Raw genomic sequence first — 27,382 nt, 5'->3', positions numbered from 1 at the left:
AAGATGACTATGAGCCGCCAATGTGATATGGCTGTTAAAAAAGCAAATGCGATTTTAGGATGCATCAGGCGAGGTATTTCCAGCAAGGATAAGGAGGTGTTAGTACCATTATATAAGGCACTGGTGAGACCCCATCTGGAATATTGTGTGCAGTTCTGATGTCCCATGTTCAAGAAGGATGAATTCAAACGAACAGGTCCAGAGACGGGCTACTAGGATGATCCGAGGAATGGAAAACCTGCCTTATGAAAGGAGACTCAAAGAGCTTGGCTTGTTTAGCCTGGCCAAAAGAAGGCTGCGGGGGGATATGCTTGCTCTATATAAATATATCAGGGGGGTTAACATTAAGGAGGGAGAGGAATTATTTAAGTTTAGTACTAATGTAGGCACGAGGACGAATGGGTACAAACTGGATATTAGGAAGTTTAGACTTGAAATTAGACGAAGGTTTCTAACCATTAGGGGAGTGAAGTTCTGGAACAGCCTTCCGAAGGAAGTAGTGGGGGCAAAAGACTTATCTGGCTTTAAGACTAAGCTTGATAAGTATATGGAGGGGATGTTATGATAGGATAGTTTAATTTGGGCAATTGATCTTGGATTATCACCAGATAATTCTGCTCAATGGTCTGCGGGGAGATGTTGGACGGGATGGGAACTGAGTTACTGCAGAGAATTCCTTCTTGGGTGCTGGCTGGTGAGTCTTGCCCACATGCTCAGGGTTTAGCTGATCGCCATATTTGGGGTCGGGAAGGAATTTTCCTCCAGGGCGGATTGGCAGGGGCCCTGGAGGTTTTTCACCTTCCCCTGCAGCGTGGGGCATGGGTCGCTTGCTGGTGGATTCTCTGCAGCTTGAGGTCTTCAAACCAATTTTGAGGATTTCAATAACTCAGTCCTGGGTTAGGGGTTGTTATAAAAGTGGACGGGTAGGGTTCTGTGACCTGCCTTGTGCAGGAGGTCAGACTAGATGATCATATTGGTCCCTTCTGACCTATGAGTCTATGAGTCTTATACATCAAGTATCTCTTTTTTGCTAATTCCAGTTTCTCATCTGTTACCAATCCTCCCTCTAAACACAACGTGCACGCGCACGCACACACAAAGAGGGAAGGCTTAGCAGCCTTCTACTCTACTATTCTACTCTGTTTGTCCAGGTGTGACATAAGTGACAACACTTCACATAAGACAATAATTTGTTCATTCTGAGGGGGGGGGAAGGGTGATAATCTCATTCTACTCTGGCATCTTTATGCCAAATAGAAGAGACAGAGCAAGTAAAGAGGAACTCCTAAACCTGCATACTACTGAGGAAGGATTCCCCCAGTGCAGACAATGCAGAGATAATAAAGATGCCATCCAAGGACCCCTTTGCAAGCCAGAGGGCCACGTTAGGGAACCTGCCTTAACTTAGACAGGCAGCCCTAAAGCAGTATAATTTCCTTTGGGGGCCTCTCCAGATCCAAAATAAAGCCAGCATGAGGAGGGCACAAAGTAGCTTAGAGCTCTTAGAGGCATAGAAGAGCACTTACCAATAGCATATAAAGACTTTTCACATGTTGGAAGAAATTTGGCTTAAAAACAGCAAAGCTATTACCATTGAAAAAAAAAAAAAGGACTCCGATTCATATGCAGTCTGTGCATACATGGAGCAATTACAACAAAGTAAGTGCGTTAATCTCAGTTATTTACATATTAACAGAACACCACACAGTAGGCAGATTCTATGAGTTCATGACAGCTTTCAGATTAAATTAATGCACTGTTAAGATTTAGCTGACAAATCTGGGGTTTTGTTGCTTTTGTTTTTAAATTAGATGAAAAACATTGTTTTCCAACATTAAGATTTGAAACGCAATTTCCAAGAAGTCTCAAAAGAGCTGAGCCACCAGAAAACCTGCACACACCTCTGCTGCGCGCGAGCACACACATACGCCCTTCCTTAAACACGTACAGTTATTACAGGAAATTCTACCATAAGTGGCCTGTTGTCAGCAACCCCATTCCACCCATCTTTGAAAATTTTGCTCTTGATATTAAAGGCTGCTCTTTTGAAACAAAGCTCCAATAGGACAGAATTATAGTTGCTATGTCTCAATTGTATTTCCTGACTTTCATGCACTTCATTTCTTAACAATGCTCGTATGTGTGTACAGATACGGTCAAGAGCTCAGTCAGTTAAGAGGAGAAAACCAGGGGAAATGAATTTTCAATAGGGATCTAGTTTCTTATTTCCATACATTATATAAAAAATGAGTCAAGTGAAAAGAGGAAAAAACTATTTACATTTATGATGTGTCAGCAAAAAGGAAGTAGCTCTGTATCAGTTTAAGCATTAAGGGAATCTGACACCTAAATTTTTTTTTCCTCTCTTTTGCAGCATCACAAATGGAAAACAAAATGTATATATATTATATAAAAAGCATGAAACCAAAACACTGAAAGCTCCATTGAAAAAATCATTTGTTTTCCCTGAAGGAAGCAAACCATTATCAACTTGACATTAGATTTATGAATTACATCCATTAAAAAATATTTTATGCATATTTTACAATGCCATTTCTGACTCAACCATTTATTATTATTTATTTTGCCAGAAATGCATGAGACAACTTTGGGGAAAATTAGCTGAAATGTTTACCTTGGTAGAAATATAGGGTGGAACAGGATAGTTAAGGCAGGGATTGTTTAAACTTTTCACAACTGAAAGTTTAACTGTCAGCTTGGCCATAGAGTACAACTAATTTGCTTAAAAACAACAGACTACAGCCTTTCATATTATTAATACAGTGTGTGGCCAGCAGAAAGTAGAGATCTGAAATTCAAGTTGGACTCTGACATGGGAAGAGGGGGATCTCAACCCCTCAGAGACAATACTTTTAACATAAGAGTGAGATGCTGCACGGTTGATTTCAGTGGGATGTATTCAGCAGCGCTGGCCGAAAATATTTCAACAAATTTTTTTCTGACCAAAAACATCATTTTTGTCTAAACCAAAGTACTGAACGGAAATGTATCAGTTACCATGAAAATTTAGTCGAGAAGTTCTCTCAGGTCCAGGATGGAATTTCTCATCAAAATGAATGTGAGAAAGAAATCCATGCTATTAGGGCACTCACTGGGGATGTGGGAGAATCATGTTCAAATCCCTGCACTGAATCAGGAAGAGCAAGGACTCAAACATGGTCTCACACCTCCCAGGCTTTCTGGAAATTAAGTTTAAAATGGTCTCATTTTCATTCTGCATCAGAACAAAAACAAGTCTTTAAATCTCCACATTTTTCACAAAATGAAATTATTTTCTGGCCAGCCCTAGTATTCATTCCATGGCCCTTCTTTTACCATCACTGTTTTAAGATGCAACAGAAGCTTGCGCCTTGATCCTGAAAACAGCCATGTATTAATTTTATTCACTGGAATAAAATAATTAATGTAAGTAAATGCTGGCAGGATCAGGATCCAGATTATTTTTTTGTTGTTTTACATTCAACAGATACTTCTTTTCTTTGTTATAGCTCTTAGAACAGAACAAGAAGTTTTATGTACATGGGATTAAACTAAACCAAATAAAAAATAATACAAGCTGGAGTTTTGTTTTTTAAGTTTTCCATCCTGAAGTTAAAAAACAACAACGAATTCCACACATACAAACATGGCAGATTTAGAGTAAGGGAGATTTACAATTGAAAGTTTTGCTACAACATTAGAAAAAACACACATCTAACCACCTCCGGGTTTCTCTTTCTACTTCTTTCCTTCATCTCTTTCCACATATATCAGCAGAATTATACCTGAACATTGTTTAATCCATTTTTCATATAAATTTATCCAAAAATCTGAGATTAATAGAACATGTTTGTTCCATTTGGTAGCTATTAATAGGCAAGTACTGTAATGTTTCTTTTGGTACACTGTACATGACAGATCAAGAAAATAAGAGTTATTGCAAAAGGTGCTTTGATCAAAAATTTTAGAGAATTTGTAGAAACATAGCATACATTTAAAACTCAATGTGCTTTCTAAACCAAACATTGGAAATAATTTTATAATTCTACTAGTCAGAATGCAGCTTTAAACTAGTGTAAATGGTGGATTCTCTGCAACGAAGTCTTTAAAACATTGAATATTTCAGTAACTCAGCCAGAGGTTATGAGTCTATTACAGGAGTGAGTGGGTGAGCTTCTGTGGCCCGCAATGTGCAGGCGGTCAGGCTAGATGATCATGATGGCCTCTTCTGACCTTCAAGTTTATGAGTCTATAACACTGGATGAATTTTATAAGAGCTATTAACCATAATTTAGAAACATTAATTCATGACATTCATTTTATTCAGGAAATTACTCAAAACATGTTATAAGGGTTTTTTAATCAACATCCATATAAATAATAAGGGGTTCTTCAATCAACAGCCATCTTAATGAGTGTGTGATAGGGTGGACTAGACCCAAAGGTCCCCTGCTGGAGGCCTCAAGGTTCTGCCACACCCATCCCAGGAAAGGAGCAGTGGAGAGATCCTCCAAGAGGCCTAGAATGATTGCGAGGAAGCAGAGGCACTGCTGGAATGGTCAGTCGGGTCAGGAGAAGCATCTAAAAGAAGCTGCAGAACAGAGCACCAGTTAGTTGCTACTTGAAGCTGGAGAAGAAAGGCAGAGACTGGAGGCGTAAGAGGCTCCTGGTTGGCTGGCTGATAGGACTGAACCAAAGACAGTTTGCTAGCAGGAACTGGGGGAGCAATGAAGGAGCTCCTGGCTGGCTGCTGGGACTGAGTAAGGACTGATCCCAGCCAGAGGGCTGCAGGAAGCCAGTGTCTCTAGTGAGGAAGCCCTGGGGATATGGCCCCATACCAGGGCTGGGACTTTTTAAAGACTGAGCCCAGAGAGGGCTAGAGAGACACTACCAGAGGGGTACTGAAATAAGCCCTGGTGGACGGTATACCCTGGAAGGAGTCCGTTCTAATTCACATGCAGACAGTGTGAGAGACTTGGCCGGAGGGCTGAGTCATTGAAAACAAAAAAAACAAAAAACAAAAAAAAAACAAAAAACAAAAAAAACCACCTGACAACTAATGAAAGGGGTCACCAAATCTGAAAACGCGGACACACTCAACCAGAAGGGGACACTTGCAAGAGGTGAATGCTGACCCCATTATAGAATGTATTTTACAAGGTGCATCCACTAATAGAACAGAGGTAACATTTGGGCCCAACTGCAATAGCTGAAGCCGTTTTAATTTGTGACATTAAAGTTTCACAAGAGCTTTTTAAGGGAGTCTATTTCTGTAGTTTTCTTCTGCAGTAATAAGTACTAAGGGTTGTTTGAAATCCTACACTTGAGAAGTCTAATATGGTATAAACTTTCTATTGTTTAGAAACATTCAACTGTACAATCAAAGTGCTGCTTTAGTACTGTGTTCATTATTTTCTTCATGTGGTAATACTTCAATTCATTTTTATTTAAAACTGCTGCTCAACTTCCTCACAATTCATACAAACTTAGGTCTAGGTCTTCATTGCACAGAGATTCAATCAATAGCGAGATTTTAAACAATGGGAAATACAAGAAACCCCTGGGAGAAAAAGGAAAGTAGGGGCTGCTCTCCTAAGCATTGTTCCCCTTCCCTACCGCCATACAAGCAAGACATCCCAGTCCAAAATAATGGTGATCAAGTCTATTATCTTGCAGGGCATGGATCAATCTATTCTGAACCCTGGAGGATTCATTTCACAGGGAAGCTGAAGAACACCTCTTTCAAGATTAGACTTCCCTAGAACTAGGAAGATGCAAAAATTTAAGGAGCAGGGTCGAATTCCCCTGCCACTTCAAATGGAGCCACCCCTGATCCCCACAGACATCCAACATGAAAATTCTGGGGGAAACTCCTACGTGTCTCGTGTGGGGTTTTTCCTGAACATGAGTTCATCACTGTCCAGGTTACTAAGGCTTCACAGTAAAAAACACAGAAGTACTGGATTGCTAATCACATGGAGAACCACATGGGGATCTTTGAGTTGTTTTTTTAAAATATGAGCCCTGAGAGAACCATAAACTATACCTGTTGGTTTGGCACTGTCCCCCTCTCTAGTGGTGACTAAGCCGGCTAGAGATTGATGAGCCTGCTACGGCCTTAGCTAAGAGACCTGGATCTTTTAACTCAGGCAGCACATGCTCATTCATTAAGATTCAGAGATCCCAAATTCAATCCCCACTGCTAACAACCCACCCAGGGTGTTGCATAACTTCATGAGGATCCCAAGCAATAGAAAAATCCCAGAGTCCCATTAGTTCACTTAGCTCAACTGACTGACAATAAAGGAGGGGCTGCAATATAATATGCATATATTCCCAGATTTTTGGAGCTTGAGGGGTGTGCTGAGCATTGAGATTTGTGCACTAGGGGTTGGGATCAGTGGCTGGAATGTTTTTTGACTTACTCCTTGCTTTAGGGAAGGTTAGTTGGCAAAGATGCCCAGAGCCCTCCATACACACTTTTTAACATTTAGTATAATTTTGTGTGTTTTGCAAAAGGCACACTGTACTAACAATAGAGACAATGAAGTATTTTAAAAACCAAAGATTCAAATGTATGTACACACACAAAGTGAAATTTCTTAAAAAACACAGTTTAGAAGTAAATATGTTCTAAAAATAGAAGGAAGATTATTCAATCTGTGCAGGCCAAAATCCAAAACCATAGTTTTACCAGATACAAACTGTACATTAATCTTTTCCACAATTAAACCTTTGTTACCAAGCTAATCCAACACAAAAATTCTCTCTAAAGAAACTTTATCCTTAGAACATATAAGAAGACCCTTTTAAGAGTGATAACAGCATAAACTTCTCAGTACGGTATTAGATTTATAATATGACTTCTGCAGTTGAACTTTGTCACCTATTATCTATAAAGTGACAGTTAATATCAATTTAAATTACAGCACTTTTGCTTTACATAGTTAAGATAGCTGCAAAGTTTATGACAAAAGCTTCTAGAAAATAGAAAAGGGAAAAAGTGATTCAGTGCTAAATGGTTCCTCACCAGCAACTTTCAAATCATTTATATGCCAAGTAAATTTTAAACAAGAAAATACTGTCTAATTAACCTTAATCTCACAATATTAACAAAAGAAGCATATCAAATGAACAAATATTTTAACAGTTTAATAAATCAAACTGTCTTTGTAAATATTTTTCCCCCACCTAAAGAAAGATTACGTGGTTTGCAAAACAAATTAGATTACTGTTTGTTTTCTATATTATTTTCCACATTCCCTTTTGAAACAACAAAAGACAGACAGTTTGGTGAACAACAATCATCACTACCATGCAGGACACTGGGTAAAGGGAGAAAGTAGGCCTCTCAATTAATGGAAGATCAATATCAGGCAAAGTATTACATGGCTGAGGTGCTACATTTTTTGCAGGATAGGTGCTGAAGACATTTTTCAAGATGTTTGAATACTGAAGCAGTCCTGGCAACTGTTCACAAATATCAACTTTCCCAATAAAAGTGTGACTCTGTGCTCATTCTGTGGTAAATCTAGTTTGGTTGTTTGCTCCCAATATTTCTATTGGCAGGCTGTTTCAAACCTCACTTCTCTACTAATATCCAGCCTAAATATGTTAATGGCCAGTTTATACTCATTTGTTCTTGTAACAAGACACTCTTACAACAGAAATAGCTCCTCTCTCTCCCTGGTATTTACCTCCTTGATGTATTTAGAGAGCATAATCATATTCCCACATCAGCTTTCATTTTGCTAGGCTAAACTAGCCCAGCTCTTTTAGTCTTCTTGTAAGACAGGCCTTCCATTCCCCTGATTATCCTTGTAGCCCTTAGAATCATAGAATATCAGGGTTGGAAGGGACCTCAGGAAGTCATCTAGTCTAACCCCCTGCTCAAAGCAGAACCAATTGCCAACTAAATCATCCCAGCCAGGGCTTTGTCAAGCCTGACCTTAAAAACCTCCAATGAAGGAGATTCCACTGCCTCCCTAGGTAACCCATTCCAGTGCTTCACCACCCTCCTAGTGAAAAAGTTTTCCCTAATATCCAACCTAAACCTCCCCCCACTGCAACTTGAGACCATTACTCCTTGTTCTGTCATCAGGTACCACTGAGAATCTAGACCCATGCTCTTTGGAATCTCCTTTCAGGTAGCTGAAAGTAGCTATCAAATCCGCCCTCATTCTTCTCTTCTGCAGACTAAACAATCCCAGTTCCCTCAGCCTCTCCCTGTAAATCATGTGCTCCAGCCCCTTAATCATTTTTGTTGCCCTCCGCTGGACTCTTTCCAGTTTTTCGACATCCTTCTTGTAGCGTAGGGCCCAAAACTGGACACAGTACTCCAGATGAGGCCTTACCAATGTCAAATAGAGGGGAATGATCACATCCCTCGATCTGCTGGCAATGCCCCTACTTATACAGCCCAAAATGCCATTAGCCTTCTTGGCAACAAGGGCACTCTGTTGACTCATATCCAGCTTCTCATCCACTGTAACCCCTAGGGTCCTTTTCTGCAGAATTGCTGCCTAGCCATTCGGTCCCTAGTCTGTAACAGTAAGTGGGATTCTTCCATCCTAAATTCAAGACTCTGCACTTGTCCTTGTTGAACCTCATCAGGTTTCTTTTGGCCCAGTCCTCTAATTTGTCTAGGTCTCTCTGTATCCTATCCCTACCCTTCAGCATATCTACCACTCCTCCAAGTTTAGTGTCATCTGCAAACTTGCTGACAGTGCAGTCCACACCATCCTCCAGATCATTAATGAAGATATTGAACAAAACCAGGACCAACCCTTGAGGCACTCTGCTTGAAACCAGCTGTCAACTAGACATGGAGCCATTGATCACTACTCATTGAGCCCAACGATCTGGCCAGCTTTCTACTCACCTTATAGTCCACCTTCTCCATACCTGTTCTAATTTGAATTAATCTTTTTTGAACATGGATGACCAAAACTGCACTTAGTATTCCAGATGAGGTCTTGACAGTGCCTTGTACAATGGCATTAATACATCCCTATTTCTAATGGAAATTCTCACCTGCTATATCCTAGGATCACCTTTGCTTTTTCATGGCCGCATCATTTTGGTGACATTTTATATTCCCCAAAACGCTGCATACAAGCTAAAAGTTGGAACCTCCTTAGGAACAAAGTGTAACTTTACCTTATACAACTGTAGTGTTTGAAAGTACTGGCTGCTTTCTGACATTCCAAGCACAACTGAATAGCTCCTGGATAGTCCTCCTCCTTAGGAAAAAATGCAATAGATAGCTAATGTAACTTTTGAAGCAAATATTGCAACATACATTTTTAGACTAAAATTAAATGTATGGGAAAAAACAATGCTAAAAAGATCTGTGGTAAGCATGCTACCTGTGAGGAGAGGAATGTTTTCTTAATATATTATACCAGAATCTGCTTTTTCCCCCTTTAACAATTACACTCACTATATATCACGAGCTTCACAGAACTTAAACGTAAAGCCATTGATTACAAATGAAAAATGCAAAAGGATAAGTTATAAACCATTTGTTATCAGCTACTATAATAGAAACATTTCAGAATACTGATTCGTAGCTACATTCTTCTGCAGGCTCAAATTTAGCTACAAAAATGCATGTTCGACTATTTGTAACCATTATAACAGAAGGACAGGACACTTAAGATCAGTATCCCAATCATCTTTTAAAAACTGCTATACTCAGATGAAGTAAGCTATTCAGTGCCATAGAGTAAAAATATATATAAGCACTACTTTGAATGGAACCCTTAAAACACTATGGAATAAATTCAGAGGCGAGTCTAGAAGTAGTCTAAATTTATGCTATTACTCTTTCCAGTCCTTGATCAGCTTAGACCAATTTACAGTGCTCTATAATGTCACTTCTAAATTTGGCCCACTAAGCCTGATGGAACTCTAAAATCATGCAATTCACATGCACAATTGCCAGAATAGAAGGATGTAGCAACAAAAGCAAGTAAAAGTATGTCACAAACAACAAAAGTAGAAGTAAATACTCCTCACATCTACTACAACAATTTAGACTCCCTTATTCCCACTTACTTGAGCCAGATACTTAAACGTTGTAAATTCACTGACTTAAATGGACCATTGACCAGGTGTGAATCTGGCCCACTTGTGTTTAAGTTATGCCATTTTACTGATGAATTTGGACTTATGGGTCAGATTCAGAACTCGCCATGTAGGCACAATTCCAAAGCTTGTAACGTGTCTGAATATAGTTCTGTATTGTCATGCTTCCTACACACTGCCCTCAGATTTTTTTTAAACCCACAAAATTAAGCAGCTGCAAACTTTTTTCAAAATATAAAACATGCAAATTCAGTAGACTGACACCCACTTTACTCATTTGTTTTTTCAAAAATTATACATTCAACACCATACATGAAAACATGCATCAGGAGGTGCAAAACAAAAAAAAACAAAATATACAGTTCAAAGACAATGATAAGATGAAAAGGGGACAATCTCTGGGGAAAAGAACAGAATTGTCAAAATCAATTAAAATGTTCCAACTCACAAATAATTCTGCCAAGTCATAAGTGCACGTTAGATCATACCGTATGTTAGACAAATGTAAGTTATATAATCAGTTTTTGCAATGCCACAAGGCAACGATCTCCAAGTTTGGAAGCAATATAGCATAAGTCTTTCACAAGGCTGACCTCTTGTAGTAATGCTTATGAAATATCTTCTGCTTCAGAACACTCTCCTTGAGCACCAGAGATGGTAACCTGATTCCATCACAGTTAAGACTTGCTGGGCACATATTCTTTCATCCAGAGTAAAGTAATTTGTTCTCACGGTATGCCAGGGTAATGAGTGCAAGACTTCGTATTTTGATGAATGAATTCCTTTCAAGGTTTCAGTGTCTGTACTAATATTTACTGACATTTGTTGGGGACAGAAATTCCTTTCTTGGAATAAGAGGATTTAAAAAGTGCTCAGTGATTTTTCAGCAGGCCCATGCATCAGATGGCTGATTCTTTACATTCCACACCTACTGTGAAGGTTTACTGAATGAAAATAAGGGGTTAATTCAAGCAAGAGCCAATGTAGGTACATGGAAAAGTGGACAATGACTTCAGACACTCCAGTTTACCAATACTTAAAGGTAAATTGTCATTAGCTCTGAAGTTTTACCTCCACCCATATTGAGTTAAACAGCTTGTAAAAATTGGAGGAAGAATCCAGGTGGGAAAAATTGAAAAAGAAAAGAAAACTTTGGAGTGGATAAAACAAATGGACTCTGAAGGAGAAGGGACTGAAGGCAAAGACTGAAGGCAAACTAAACCCCAGTCCCCAGAGGCTGGTGCATCTGCTTTATTCACACTGTTGAGATTAAATGATATTTTTATTTAGGAGGGCTCTGTTGGGTCACTATATTCACCACCAGTCACATCTCCAAAAGCAAGGACTTGCGCGTGCCAAATCCAGCCAGATGTGCTGAGCAATCACGGTTGTTACACAGAGTGCTCTACTCATGAGAGTCAGAGCACTGTAGAATTCCATTCTGAGACAGGAGTACTTGTGGCACCTTAGAGACTAACAAATTTGAGCATAAGCTTTCGTGGGCCACAGCCCACTTCATCAGGTGAAGGTGCAGGGCCTGTCACCTTACCGGGTGCACTCAGAAAAACCTAATGGGACAAAGGTCCTGTTCGCCCTGCACTGCAGCATTTGCCTCTCTGCAACTGTCTCCTATTGCAATCCTCTTACCTACTCCATTCTACCAATGACACCCTCTTTTCATTTTCCACTCATCTGCACACTCCTCCATGCTCTTAATGGAAGGCCCCCCCATCTCGGTTCACCAAGCCAGAATCTCTCCTCATTCAAATCCCTCCTGAAAGCCCAATTTCTCCATGTTGCCTACAAGTAGCAAGTTAAACGATATAAAAAAAATTAACGGAATTCTCAAAACGTGGCATACATCCTGGAACCTTGAAACCCCTTGAGCTTCCTCACTTTCTGCTGTCTGCCCCCACCCACTGGGGGGGAGGGAATGGGTGGAGGAGGGAGTAAAAAAACAGCTGAATGTCATAGTCAGTCTATTCCTATCCTCTGTGTGCTAACAGATGCTTCTGTAGCGAGCCTGTACAGTACATAATCTTCGGCAGTTACATGGTGATGTGAGTATTTTCCTTCACCTGCACTAGAAATATCTGCTAACATGCAACCAGATAAACCTCACCCTCTTTTTGTCCTCCCAGTAAAAGCACATCCTGCTTTAAAAACACTGGTATCAGAAAGGACAGACACATAAATAAGGAAGACCTAACAGAATCCTTATTGTACTAATTAGAGCCTCAACCCTCAGATCTACATGTCTACAAAGCTCTGCCCACACACATCCAGTGGCAGAACTGGAGTCTTGAATAGAATCGCAGGCATCTTCCAGTAGATTAGCAGTTGGTGCCATACACACAATATTTCTGACATTAAAAAGCAAAATTTCCGATAAATCATTTTCTTTTCTTTTCTTTTTAAAAATATCCTCTGTGTTAGGAAATAAGAGTGAAAGAAATAAAAAGGATGGAAACAAACGTATACCCATCTACAATAACCATAAAATAGTTTGAAGTAAACTTACCTCCAACATTTCACTTAAACGTACATCAGTTCTTTGCTAAAAAAAAAAAAAAAGAGCCATAAGAAAACTACATAATTAAGAAAAATATTTTACCATTAAAAAAAGTCTGCACATACCAGTGTTTTTATTGTTCTCAGAGACTTTAGCAGTCCAATCAGCAACTGTCGTTTTCTTTGATTTGCAAGAAGTCCCAAACTAGCTTGAGTAAAGCCTTCCTTTGCAATATTCAGGTGCCTGTAGAAGTTAACAATACACAGAACAGTCTTAGCTAATATGTAAAATAAAGAATTTTATATCAAATAGTCTAACGTAGGTCTCAATGCACATGACAAACTCTGAATGACCATCACTGCTAGAGAAATTCAGCAATTACAGTGACAGAGGAAAATTAGAAAGATGCATTTATCCTTTTATTTGGAGTTTGTCCATTCCAATAGGAGGCAGAACTTTCAGTTCACACTTTGGACTTAAGTACAGGAATTTACTAGTAATTTTGTGTTAGTACCTACATCAAAAATAGGAAATAGTTCATATTAAAGTAAATGAAGGGGTTTCTTTCTGGGAGGGAGAGTAATTTTGTTTTTAAACCATTTTATTCCCTTTTAATCTCTGAACAGCAGACAAGTGTGTGTCACTAAGTATGTACCATACCTCCTTCCATTTGTGCAAATGACTGCAGCTAGCTGAAGACCAGTTTGTAAAGATGTAACTCGTTCAAGTTCCTACAGAGAAACAAGATTTCAATTTACTCTTCCAAGAATGTTTTTTTGTGTAAAACAAATCAGATGCTCTCACCAATCTCCAATTAATTTATACAAACCTATAATCTAGTCCCACATTTCTCAACCTAAAATATATTTCAATCACCTAATCAGTAAAGGCCAAAGCACTGATATCATAATGTGAAGTTAGAATTTCCATAAAGGGAAATCAGACAATTTAGAAGTTCTGCAAAAACACTTTTACAGTCGCCCACAAAAAAAACAAGTATCTACAATACAGAATTATTTAGAATCCATTTTTACTGAAGTTGAAAACTCAACATAAAATACTTTTGCTGTATTTATATACTGCAACATTTTCACAAGAATATTATTATTACCATTAATGAAATTCAGCCTAATGGAATGATCAAAGCTTCAAGCACATGCACAAAGTTTAATTTGCATTAATAAACCAAATATTGGCAAAGCAGGCAAATATGCTACACACAACATTTTGTTTCACAATATTTAGGTATTCACCAGTAATTCAGTACATATCACTTTGCAATGACCCTAAACTGTGACCCGTTGAATTTAGGCTGTGACCACTTCAGGGCAAGGAATGCAGCTTTAAGGTTTTTTGTGAAACTCCTACTATATTTTGGGGCTATTAAAAATAATCACCAGGGATTTTAAACAGCTATTAGTTTATCTTTATTTGGCAATACATTATAGAAAGGTTTACACACCCCCTATGTAAAAGAAAAACTGAACATTTAAAAAAATGTATATTGCACTTGTGACAGGGTGTGCATACCCTTCACTAGACAAAAAAGAATTAACTCCACATTATGGGCAGAGGAAGTCCCACACCCACCAGACCATGCTGGGCATGCTCCAACTGCTGTTCCAGTGTAAAAGGGAGCAGACTAGCTCAGTCTAGGCCAGGAGTGGGGCATCTTTTTGGCCCGAGGGCCACATTTGGGTGGGGAAATTGTACGCAGGGTCATGAATGTAGGGCTGGGGTAGGGGGTTGTGGTGCGGTGTTCAGGTGGGGACTCAGGGCAGGGGATTGGGGACTCAGGGCAGGGCATGCAAAGTGTGGAAGGGGGCTCAGGGCATGGGCTCCAGCCCAGCGCCGTTTACCTCGAATGGCTCCAGGGTGGCAGCAGCACACAGCAGGGCTAATGCAGGCTCCCCACGCTGCTCCCAGAAGTAGCCAGCATGTCCAGCAGTGGCTCCTGGGGGTGGGGCGGGGCAGGCGGCTCTGCCACATGCTGCCCTCGCCTGCAGGTACCACCCCCAAAGCTCCCATTGGCCATGGTTCTCCATTCCCAGCCAACAGGAGCTGCGAGGGGCAGTGCCTGCAGGCGAGGGCAGCGCACGGAGCCCTCTGCTCCTCCTCCCCGAGGAGCCGCAGGGACATGATGCTAGCCGCTTCTGGGAGCAGTGCGGGGTCCGGGCAGGCAGGGAGCCTGCCTTAGCCCCACCGCGCCACGGGGCTAGCAATCCCTACAAGCCAGATTGCAAACCCTGATGCAGTAGAGCAGAGAAGGCCCAGGTCCCCCTGCCTTGGCCATTATCATCCTCCTCCCCATCCCCTATGGCAGCCCCTGACTCTGGCCATTAGGCCGCAGAGCCCTGAACAAGGGCAGCCATACTGAGTGCGGCCATTGAACCACACAGTCTTAAGTCCAAGGACAGTCTGGTAGACTGTAACCACGGTGACACCACACCCATGATTCACCCCAAAGGGAAACAGGGTGTGCACACACCATGACAGCACTCTATTTCAAAATGTGACAGATGCTTTCCAAACACAGAGAAGGGCGTGGCCTCTACTTTAAAATTCTGTAATACAAAATTTGATTTACATTTAAAAATCTGACCTGATCTAACTAGGTCATTAAATCCTAGGTCATTCTAACACCATCTTCTGTTCAAAATAATCAAAGATTTACTATGGAAGTAAGATGATATTGCATTCACAAGAACAGTTTTCCCTTTCCTTACTAAGGTCTTTGGTTTAGAAAAGTCAGAAACTAGATCCTGGTTTGAGCAATGGCTTAAATTCTATTCAAAGATTGTTAGGTACAGTATGAAGCAATCTCTGCTTTAAAAAAGCTTTGAATAGCTAAGGCTTTTGCAGGGGTCATGACTTCTTTTCATGAAGTGCCTTTAATAATAAATCTAATCCAATAGATGGCATCCAACAGAAATATTTCTGGATGTATGAATTCAGTAAAATTTGTCCTTTGGACACACTCAGATTGCATAGATTAGGGACTGGAATGGAGTGCAGCTATTAGGTTCCTAGGGACAAAACCCTCAGTCCAATAACCAGATTGAGAAGCTGGGCAGACATACTCCCTTCCCTCAGCCAGATATAGAGTGGCTCCTCAGTGTCACATCAACCCAGCAGCTGCAACAGTCCTCCTAAAAAAAAAAAAAGTGCTCCTCTTCCAGGGAGAAGACACCAGAGAATCTGCAGAATGGAAAATCCACTGGTCCAGTCTATTCCCCATTAGTCCTCCCACAGGAAGTCCTCACAGAAGAGGACCCTACTTTATACAGGGGATGCGTATCACCTCTGTGACCTCCTTCAACCATGCAATGGAAATGCACTCACTTCCAGGGGATCCTGTGCAGGGTGAGGAAGCAAGGATAGGATTTGCGGCTAAATATAAGCTATCGTCATAAAGCACGGAACACAATTATTAAATACATCCCAGTGAGTCAGTCGGAACGCAAGCACTCAGCCCCTTAGATAGGATTCTCTTAGACACTTGCAGGATAGGACACCCTATTTTAAAGTTTGAAAAGTCATGATATTGAATCCAGAGACACAAATAGCTCCTGAGGAGCCTTAGCTATGCAGTTAACATGCTCAGACTTTTTAAACAGGATTATTGACTCAAACACACAACTAAAGGGCTTTTAAAGTGCCTCTTATGGGCCTGACAGATTTTTAACCATTCCTTTGGAACCACTGAAGCAGTGTGCACTCTTGTATAAATCCATACATAGTACTGTTTCAAGCCACACTAAAAGGCTCTTTAATATGAAATTAATGCCTACTTGTAATGATCTGTGTGTGCACAATAGCCCATTTGGTAATGCAGGCATCTTAAAATTAAGAAGATAGATATCAGAAGAACATTATGGAATGCTGAGTGGGGAAGGATTTGTAATAGTGAAGCTGTTGTAGACAGAAAAAAAACAAGATCCAAAACAGAAAAACTCTGTCAGAGTCTGCCTCAGTTGTCCATAAACAGCCTCTTTAAAAAAAATCTCATTATTTTATTAAATGAAAATGCTTCTGTTTCCTATAGAATGTCAGATGGGGATAAATTAATAGTAGTTGTTTTCCTTCACAGGTGTAATTATAGTTTCACTCTCTGGATTTCAACTTTAGGACGAAAAGAATACTTGTCACTGTCAGATCTCCTCTTCCAGAGAAAAGTCAGGCTAGGAATATACTCCTATGGGGATGGAGAAACTGTTTTAATGTTTCACTCTAGGATACTGATGGACCTACCTCATCTGACACTTCCAACAGACTATGGCTCTCAGCCTTTGAACATTCTACCAATGCTTCAGTGGAATACTATGACAATATCTTATCAAGAAGTATTGACAGGCTAGAATCTTGACACCCACTCATTTTATGCCTTACCGATGAATCACCACAGCTTACAGATGCTTTGCAAATGATGAAGCAACAAGGAAGAAAGCTGAAGCGTCAGTGGCAAAGATAATATACTAACTCAAAGACTGCTGCCACAGAGACTGGGTTATTCTTACACTGGGGAACAAAAGATTGGTTGTCCTCTCCCTCAGCTTCAGCAAAACCTCATCCAGTGCAACTCTTCAGAACTGTGGACATTTCAATACTACTGTGATAGGGGCCTCATTAGAATCTACATTAGATTGGCAAAATGATGAATCCAAGTTTCCCTGACTTTAATTGTCTAATTTGTTTCTTTGAGGAATCCTCACTTTGATTTGCGGAAAAGATGAACCACATCCTGGCTGACCTGACCAATCTCATGAGAGCACTACCAGAACAAGAGGGTATTAAAGCTATCATTGAAGTTTCTTGGAAATGCCACGTCCAACTTACTTGTCTGTTGGACACACTTCTCATGACTTGGTAGAGACCAGTGGGAAGTTTGGAATTTATTACTGAGGAGGATTGTTAATGCCTTCTTCATGGAAGCAAGGTGCAAGCCATCCTTCAACATAAACAGCAGTGAGGCTCCTGCTCAAGCCCCCTCCGGCTACTACTTCATCTATAGCCTTCCGTTTCTGGGGCCTCTTATGATGATGATGTTGAAATGGCTCCCATGACATCTCAATCTCATGTTCTCGATTCCTATCAGTCTAGTTTTAGACATGAGTTTAGTGTAAGAATTTAGTTCCTGCTGGCAATGGAAACACCACACAACTACTTTTGGATTGTTAGCTGGAGAGTCAATGCTATATTTGTGGGAATTTATAGAAAGCTCTTAAAACCACTGACCAAGCAGTTTGCCTCATCTTCAGAGGCATGTTTGAGCCAGTGGAATGCCCTTTCATTACGTTCATTCATTCCTCTGGTAATTAGTAGTAGCAGTATTCTTTGACAGGGCTTTTAACTGATTTTGCCTTTTTTAAAAACTAGGGTTGATTTGGAATGGATTACTATATTGATTTAAGCATCTAGGTGCACTGATGGTGGGTACCAACGTGACTTAAGTAAAACAGCCACAGAATATAAGAATTTAAGACTACACTCTCCCACTGATTACATGAATGATCCACAATTATGCCTGAAAAACAGATCAAGTTGAATTACAGAAACATTAGCTGGTGTGATTTAATAATTCACAGAAGGCATTTACAATATAATTTATCAGTTCATTATCTTACCTTAACATAGGCAGGCTGCTTTTCAAGAATCAAGTCTGCAACCTTTTTAGATACCTTGAAGGGGAAAATATTACATGTGATTATCTGGAAAGTATCCAATCTCTATTCTGAAAGATCTGCATTAAGAACTCTGAATATTTCCTGTAATTCTTAATCATACATTGATTAATACATATGCCAAGAAAGAAGTAAACATTCTAAGATAATGATCACACTTCTCCCACAAGTAAAAACAGATGTATGTTTACAACTCCATTTGGGAATTAGTAGATGTTTTCAAATTAACCTTTTAGCCCTTTACCAGCTAAAGAGCACACTTGAGTAAAAATAGAAAAAGATATGGAGCACTGGAGCCTGATATATTCTGTTTTCCATGTTATTAGTGTGCAATTACAAATTAACCACCTACACTAGAGATTATAAACTAGCATAAATTATATATAATATGTTATCTGTATGAAAGGAAAGTTTCCTTTGTAGTTTGTTTAATCATCCTGTGCATGGCAAAATCAACTTAAGTTTTCCTTTGGTTTGCAAGACATAAGCATTTTAAATTATGTTTTGCACTGCTCTGAATTAAATCGTAAATGAAGGGCTATTCTATTCTGAGAATTACACTCTGCATTGAATTTAAAAAATAAGCATCTTTTCAGTGTACACACACATAAGAAAGGTTGAACAAGGAAAAAATACCAAATAAGCCATCAGTGATTTATATAGAAAATCATGTTCAAAACAGTTTTCTTCCAGCACCTGAAATGAGGGAATGCTTTATGTTGTTCTTAAGCACTTCTCTCTAACCCTCCCAGAGATGGGAATCAGAGGAGAATCTGGCTGAAGCAGTCAACCAGCTCATCCATCTTGTTGGCTGAGGAGAAATGGAGATGAAGAGGTTCTTTATGTGCTAACTTAACTAGGTTCATACCTTTACGGATTCAAGATTATTTTCAGCCCCACACCACAATAATCTTAATAAATATAGTAAGAACTACTGGAGCTCACAACACTTCAGTGGCATCAAGTTCTACACACACAACACAGGAGAAAACAGTTTTACTTACAGCAGCTTGTTGTTGCTTTAATTTGTCTCTGTATTCTTCCATTTCTTGAAGACTAAGAACTGGAGGAAGCTTCTGTATGTAGAAGACAAAATTAAAACCAATGAAAAATGAATGTAAAGGAAGTGTACATATAATAATTAAATGCATTTAGGAAACAATGTTATGCTTTCACAATCTAATCTGCATTTAAAGTAAGGCAATGATAAACAATGAAAAGTCAGAGTTACATTATGGTGAGTATCCAGTAATGGATAATCAAAATCTCAGAGAGCTTTTTCTTGCATTCAGTAGATTATGTGGACACCCACCCCGACCGCAGAATCAACACATAACATACTGTCATTTTGGTTACTAACCAAATAAAGCCAAAAATACAGTTTTTCTGCCAAATCAAATCAATTTCCCAGTTTTGATTATTTTGGCCATTTTATAAGCAATTTGATCTCTGAATTGTTTGGAAGCACAATGGGCCTGATCCTAAACCTACTGAATCCAATGGGAAGATTCCCATTGATATCAATGGGCTTTGGATCAGTCCCTACACAACCACAGAAAAGTCTTAATTCTGGGTCAAGGCAAAAGAAGTCAGCAAATGTAATTGATTAATGTCTTTTAGAATACTGACTTTTTTGGGGGGGCGGGGGGGGAAGACTTCTTACCTCCAACTCATACTTCACAATATCAAAGGAATCATTGGAAAAATACACTTCTTCAATGCTGTTAATTATTTCTTGCTGGGCTTGAGGATCGGTTGGTTGTTCCCGGAGTTCTCTCAGCTCCTCCTTAACAAAAATATTGATTTTAGTAAATGTTACTACATAGAAGGAACATTGCACTCTCAAGACAACCTGCTTTCCAAAGCCAGTATACAAGTGAGAGCCCTGGGTACAAAACAGAAACAGTTGTATTGTTCAGTCTGTTCCAAATACTGAAAGTGGGAGACTATCCAAATAGCAGAACTCATGATATACTGCTGTGAATTGCTTAGTTATCGCTGTACCAATATACATTTTGTTCATGAAACATGGTACAAATGTCTATGGGGGTCATGTCTTTCCCTGGGTGTTCACAACACTTAAGGAACACTCAAAATAAAGGCAAAATAGATTAGGGGCTATCTTTCAGAAGTGCTGAAGCACTCACCACTTCAACTGAAGTCGCAAGGAACCATTTGAAGTAGTGCCGAGTACTTACATCACATCAAAGGGGTTAGGTTTAAAGGCAAAGTTAACAAGCAGAGTCTTTCCTAAATAAATGATAGACATTCTCTTTTAAAATATTGTGATGTTACGTTCCTGAAAGAATCAGACAAGGTACAGTACAAGCAGTCTATTTCCATTAGCTAAATTGTTTCTAGTTTTCAAATATATTTAATTCACTTTGAAATATTCTGAGAGAGCATTGCCCTCAAAGTTAGTTTTTCTAGTTTAAGTAAGCTGAGGGAATATTTGCATAAAATATTCATGTTGACTATTTCTTAGAAGTTAGTGTATTAATTTCTTGGAAGGAAAAAATGACCAGACCTATGTTAGTGAGCTTCTAGCAAGTTAGAACACACACACACACACCCCAAAACCAGAAAAATGAGGACATAAATTGGTGACCTAACTCCACTACAGTCAGTCAAATCAGCAACATATCTATTAGATAGCAAAGAATCATGCCACACAACACCAGTTCCACTGGCCCCTGCTAATGTCAGGCAATATCTTAATGGTTAACGACAACTAAGATTCTCACAGATCTTTTTAAAGAGAGAGAGAGAGAGAGAGAGAGAGAGAGAGAGAGAGAGAGAGACAGACAGACAGACAGACAGACAGAGACAGACAGACATCCAACTTCTACCGCAAAGACAAATTGCCCATAACCCTCAGGCAATTAGACAGCTACTACATCAGACACCTAACTGACAGACAAGAAAAATCAGAGGACTCCAGAAATTTTGAATTGTGCTGCCACCTTCAACAACTGTACCCAAAAAACGTAGGTTAGGCAGTGAAAGGGATAAAGATCAGTCTCAAGTGATGATATAGTAAGCAAAGTCCAAATGAACATTTTTGAGGTAAAATGGTATTTTGCCACCCCTTAAAGAAGTAAATCTTTAATACCACTGCTCCTTGCTTTAAAAAAAAAAAAAAAAGGCGCACAGACACACGCATGAATGCTATGCAGTTGTGCTGGATGGAACACCAAACTGCATGCAGTGCCTCAGCAAGTGAATAGAACTAAAAATTCTATTTTAGACAACCTAGCACTGGTTCTGGCTCCCTCCAGAGCCTCAATCTAGTCCATCCTTCCTTTAAAAATTTGAAAAGCCATAAGGTAACAATACTCTTATTTTGCCTCAGATGGATGACAGTATGGCAGCCCAAATCCATCAAATACTTCCACTTGCAATATTTCCACTCTGTAGATGAAAAAACCCATTTGTCTCATTTGGGCAGAGACATGAGATTTTAGGTAGTAAATCTGACCCAGGATTTTTAAATCCACTGTGTTTTCAAATACTTAAATCCCCATAAACCCTTAAAAGTCACTGCAAAATACAAACAAAACCTCTACAAAGGGAATCCTATAACAGAAAGCATGGGGAGGGGGAAAAGAGTCTTTATATGCAATCAGTTTTGACTTTAATAGGCTACCTAAATAGTCCCTAACTCCCCACATTATTCAAAATAATATAAATTCGTACTTTATATCAAAACAAGAGAGACCCAAAAAAGCAACGCACTGAACATAAGAATGGCCACACTGGATCAGACCAATGGTCCATCTAGCCCAGTATCCTGTCTTCCAACAGTGGCCAACTGCTTTTCTGGAAGAGTAGAAAGAGCAAAGGAGGTAGCATAACAGCATGAAGTCAGTGACCCATCTGTACTAACATTTTTCACAATGGAAGAAAAATAAACCAACAGTAATTCATTGCTCTGATATTTTGAAAAGAAATGGAATTTCAAGCTTCTTGATTAAAGAGACTTAATAGTGCTTCTGGTGAGATGTGCTGCTCAAGAGTTAAAGTAATAAAATAGGAGGACACATGATTATATGAAATAGGTTATATCACTGCATGCAGTAATTTTTCCATCTTATTTCCAGAAGTAAAAGGAGAGTCTCTTTAAAAACGTTCTGTTACTTCTTTCAACCCCAGCTATCATGATTGACTATGTTTAGATGCCATTTGGTGAAAAACCTGTGAGACTGTAGTTCAAAATATACATTTACCTCAGAAAGCCTAGTGCAGGGGCAATTTTCACAAAGCACTACTCTTCACCCAGATTTCTAGTGAGCGTTATGGATGCATGAAGAGGCTGAGGAATTCACCCAAGATCACAGCGACTAAAGAACAGACATTTTGGTGGTCAGATATAAGCCATGGTCATCAGTGGATAGCAATCTTAATATGCAAGTATATACATACACTGGGCAGTTGAGCAGTAAGAAAGATGTTTAACGGACTGGATGGTACATGGACTGGTAACTGAATATCAAGCCTGTTACGTCCAGGTCATTAGCTTGAATCCAGCCCATAAAAAACAAGATATAAAATTTATGTCTGAAGACCGCTGTACAACATCTTACAGCTTTTTAATGGCTTATATGAAATGACTTTTGGTTCCAATCCTGTTCCCAGTGAACGTGTATGCATAAAATCACACACCACTACCAAATTTGGCATCTTTTTTGGCTCTCTCAGCAAAGTGGCAAGAACTGAATGAGCAGAACAATTAAGTACTCTCTCACGCATAGACGGTGGTCCCCACAGGTCAGGTTTAAGGCACTGTGATATGGATGTACGGTACTGGTCCTGGGGATAATTGAAGGACAGCACTAAAATTAACACACACAAAAACACAAACCATGAAGTTCCCCAACTCTAGAGAAGAAAGCTGTACTGGGGTCGCTTGCACTGATCTTATTGACTGGTTGTGGAATGGATTTGCATGTTAAGGGGAGATTAGCAGCTCCATGCAGACGTACACAAAAGAGAGAAGGAGTGGGATGCTCTGGATTTAAAAAGTTATTTAAAAATAAACCATTTTGATCAGTCCCAACTTCTGAGCTCACCAAGGAGGTTTTCATCGCCCGAAGACACAGGTGCCCTAGTCAGGTGTAGCGAGGAACAGAACACATTTAGAGGCACATGGTTTGTTGCCCTCACACACTATTTTATTTTAAAGGAGTCTACTCTAACCTGATGCTTTAATGTCCTTCAGAAAATCATTTCCTAGCAGTCTCCTTGATAAATCATAGCTTTGTGTCAGTACACAGAGAGACTCCTGTTACAAGTTAGTTTAAAAAACTCAATGCACTGTAAAATATCACCCACAAGGAACAGGTGGCTGATTTAAAAAAAAAAAATATTCAAAGGCTGGGAACTGGGACAGATTAATCTGTACTCTGGGTCACTGCAAGCGAAATGACCTAACTTGTCATCTGAATGTTTGTTTGACTCCAAGCTTTGTTGGTTCCTTTTTTTTTCCTGAGCTTTGCAATCACATGAGGAGGGAGGGGGGAAGAAGAGTATTTTAAAACACTTGAATTTTTAACATTTTCCCAAACCACTGACACAGCAAACTTTGTGCTATGGAAGAAGTGTTAAAATTCTGGACCTCTCTGAACTTTTATACAGAAATCAGCACGGATATTTAATATCCTGGATCTAGACTTCTTTATAGAATTAGCAGTTATGCACTGTCTGGGAGAAGATGATTCTGCACAAAACTAAAAAATGGTAAATTTGTGATGACACATAGCTAACAAAGTGACTCAGAAAAGGGAAAACAACTCTACATGAACTTTCCCCAGAAGGACTACAGTCTCAGAGATTGTTCCACTGAACATTAAAAAAAAAATCCTGGGCTGTCCTACACATTCTTTTCTTGAAGACAAGCTAGATGGCTTCTTTCTCTTTCCATGGTCTATGCCAAACATGCTGTTCATATACACACACACACAAATGTACAAACAGACCTCACCATACACTGGAACTACAAACACGCTGTCATAAACTACAGCTCCTAGCCTGCCCATTCTCAGCTGGACTGGTTCTCAAGTCACTAAAGCCACCAAAGGCTAACCCAACCCCTCACCGGGAGGAGAGGATGTTCCAACCCATTCTGTGCACAAAACTTTACGATTTGTTTCTTAAAAAGATTCAATATCCCCCATCCCTTCAGTTAAGATCTGAAAAAAGCTCAGTCTCTGAGACATCCGACCAATGCTCCAGCCCTACCCAACTTAATATACCTCTACCTCAATATAACACTGCCCTCAGGAGCCAAAAAATATTACTGCGTTATAGGTCAAACCGCGTTATATCGAACTTGCTTTGATCCACCGGAGTGCGCAGCCCCGCCCCCCCAGAGCACGGCTTTACCGCTTTATATCCGAATTCATGTTATATCAGGTCGTGTTATATGGGGGTAGAGATGTACCCCTAATATTTCTATGGTTAACACACTGGCGGAGGGACTAGCATTCAGGCATTTTTACATCATAAAACTCCCTTCTCCTCCAGCCCCACTTGCATTATTGATTTTTCTTTTAAAAATGTCCTGCAAGATCTCATGTAAATTCATCAATCCCAACATTTATTCAGAACAGACTGCCATAAGGAAATTGGGGACAGAGTGAGTCATATGGCAGTCACACAGAGAACAACAGATACACCAAGGAACAGAAAAAATAAATCAGCATGTTACTGAAGTGTATATGTCCAAATGCATCCATTTCTCCCAAGATGAAACGAGTCACCTATGCATTCCTTCTTTACAGTGAGGAATTCAGCAGGCAGTGTGGGGATGTTATTAAGAGGTCTGTTTATGAACTGGTATATTTTTGGAAGTTTTCGCACTCCATCTCCTATAAAATAGGCTCACATTACTTATGCTGCCAATATACCATTTCTCTTACCAAATGGTCTGCAAAACTAATCACATGTCCATGGTAGGGACACTTTATCCTGCCAGTTTTAATACTGCATGCATCCTTGCAAGAGAACACTGCTGATCAGAGGGGTCCCTTTACTGCATAAGGTCACCAAAACATACCCAGCAATGGAGAGAGAGAGAGAAATAGGCCAGTGGAAAATACTTTGTTGAACTATTACTGGTCCTGAAGTTGTGTATTTTTAAATAGACCATTACATGGTCAAAGACTGGATTTGTCTCCACACACTTCAAGTATCCCTTGCCCTTCTGAGTCATGTGTTTTGTTTCGACTTATGCAAATAGCAGGCTATAAATGTGGAATCACCACTTCAACTGCATTTCAGAAGATTCTGCACGGAAAAGGGGTGGTTTCAGGTGGCTCACCCAGCTATTTACTACAATGCCTCACTCAAAAGTGGTTGGACCTTATTACAGAAAAGGGCAATAAAAATTATTAGGTGTATGGAAAAGCTTCGATATGAGGAGAGATTAATAAGACTGGGACTCTTCAGCCTGGAAAAGAGATGACTAAGGGGAGATATGATGGAGGTCTATAAAATCATGACTGGTGTGGAGAAAGTAAAAAAGGAAGTCTTATTTACTTCTCATAAACACAAAAACAGGGGTTGTCAAATGAAATTAATACACAGCAGATTTAAAACAAACAAAAGGAACTACTTCTTCATACAGTGCACAATCATAGAATCAAAGAATATCAGGGTTGGGAGGGACCTCAGGAGATCATCTAGTCCAACCCCCTGCTCAAAGCAGGACCAACCCCCAGACAGATTTTTACCCCAGATCCCTAAATTGCCCCTTCAAGGGTTGAACTCACAAACCTGGGTTTAGCAGGCCAATGCTCAAACCACTGAGCTTTCCCTCCCTGTGTAACTTCTTGCCAGAGGATATTGTGAAGGCCAGACTATTCAAAAAAGAACTAGATAAGTTCATGGAAGACAGGTCTATGAATAGCTATTAGTCAGGATGGGCAGGGATGCAAAAACAAGACCTTCTGATGGTTGCATGCCTGTTACACCTAACGAGCACACTGGTATTGCTCGGATATTGTCCCTGAAGGTGTAATCTGCACTACTGACTTAGCAGGTTCATTCTCCATGCCCGATATCTGCCATTTTCAATTTGAAGGTAGGACGTGCAGTAGTTGTTAGTGCATATACACCACATGATGCAAGACCTGATGCTGACAAAGATGCTTGTTATGCCATGCTAGAAGACACTGTATCTAGTACATCACTCCAACTCCATATCATCATCATCTTAGGAGATATAAACATGAGGCTATATCCCCCAAGGATCTGTATTGACCTGTGCTGTTCAACGTATTCATAAATATAAAAAGGGGAAACAATGAAATGGCAAAGTTTGCAGGCAATACTAAATTACTCAAGATAGTTAAGTCCAAAACCGACTGTGAAGAGTTATAAAGGGATCTCGCAAAACTGGATTATTGAGCAACACAATGAAATTCTAAGTTGATAAGTGCAAAGTATCATTGATATGTGTAAAACAAACTGGAAAATATAATCCCAACTATTTACACAAAATGATGGGGTCTAAATTAGCTGTCTTTACTCAAGAAAGATCTTGGAGTCACCATGCATAGTTCTCTGAAAACATCTACTCAAATGTGCAGCTGCAGTCAAAGGAAGCTAACAATGTTAGGAACCGTTAGGAAAGGGATAAATATCATAAACACCACACATAAGTGGTGCAGAGAAAGTGAAGACAGAAGTGGTATTTATTCCCTAACAGAACACAAAAAACAGGCGTGTCACAATGAAATTAATAGGCAGTAGGTTTAAAACAAGTAAAAAGAAGTACTTCTTCACACAACACAGTCAACCTGTGGAACTCAATGTCAATGGATGTTGTGAAGGCCAAAAAGTATAACTGGGTACAAAATACAGATAAACTGACAGAGGATAGGTCCATCAATGGCTATTAGCCAAGATTATCAGGGATGCAACACTGTGCTCTAGGTGTCCCTAAACCTATGACTACCAGCAGCTGGGACTGGATGACAGGGCATGGATCGCTTAATAATTGCCCTGCTCTGCTCATTCCCTCTACAGCAACTGGCACTGGCCACTGCCAGAAGACAGCATGCTAGGCTAGAAGGTCATAATGGGTCAGATCGATGACCCA

At 39.7% G+C, this 27,382-nt stretch overlaps 1 protein-coding gene across 2 annotated transcripts in view; it reads right to left on the bottom strand.

Moving 5' to 3' along the window:
* VPS50 (VPS50 subunit of EARP/GARPII complex) overlaps positions 1–27,382 on the bottom strand; it is a 177,751-nt gene that overhangs the window by 135,178 nt on the left and 15,191 nt on the right. For both annotated transcript variants that reach the window (XM_030550571.1, XM_030550572.1), the window contains exons 3-9: positions 19,946–20,068; positions 19,287–19,358; positions 18,226–18,279; positions 13,262–13,332; positions 12,727–12,844; positions 12,611–12,646; positions 9,160–9,242 (exon numbers count right to left, since the gene is read on the bottom strand). In XM_030550571.1, the coding sequence (XP_030406431.1) occupies positions 9,160–9,242; positions 12,611–12,646; positions 12,727–12,844; positions 13,262–13,332; positions 18,226–18,279; positions 19,287–19,358; positions 19,946–20,068 (557 nt within the window). The remainder of the gene's footprint in view (positions 1–9,159; positions 9,243–12,610; positions 12,647–12,726; positions 12,845–13,261; positions 13,333–18,225; positions 18,280–19,286; positions 19,359–19,945; positions 20,069–27,382) is intronic.

Source organism: Gopherus evgoodei, chromosome 2, assembly GCF_007399415.2.
Source record: "Gopherus evgoodei ecotype Sinaloan lineage chromosome 2, rGopEvg1_v1.p, whole genome shotgun sequence".
Taxonomy (NCBI): domain Eukaryota; kingdom Metazoa; phylum Chordata; order Testudines; family Testudinidae; genus Gopherus; species Gopherus evgoodei.
This window is presented reverse-complemented; position numbering and strand designations above follow the sequence as displayed.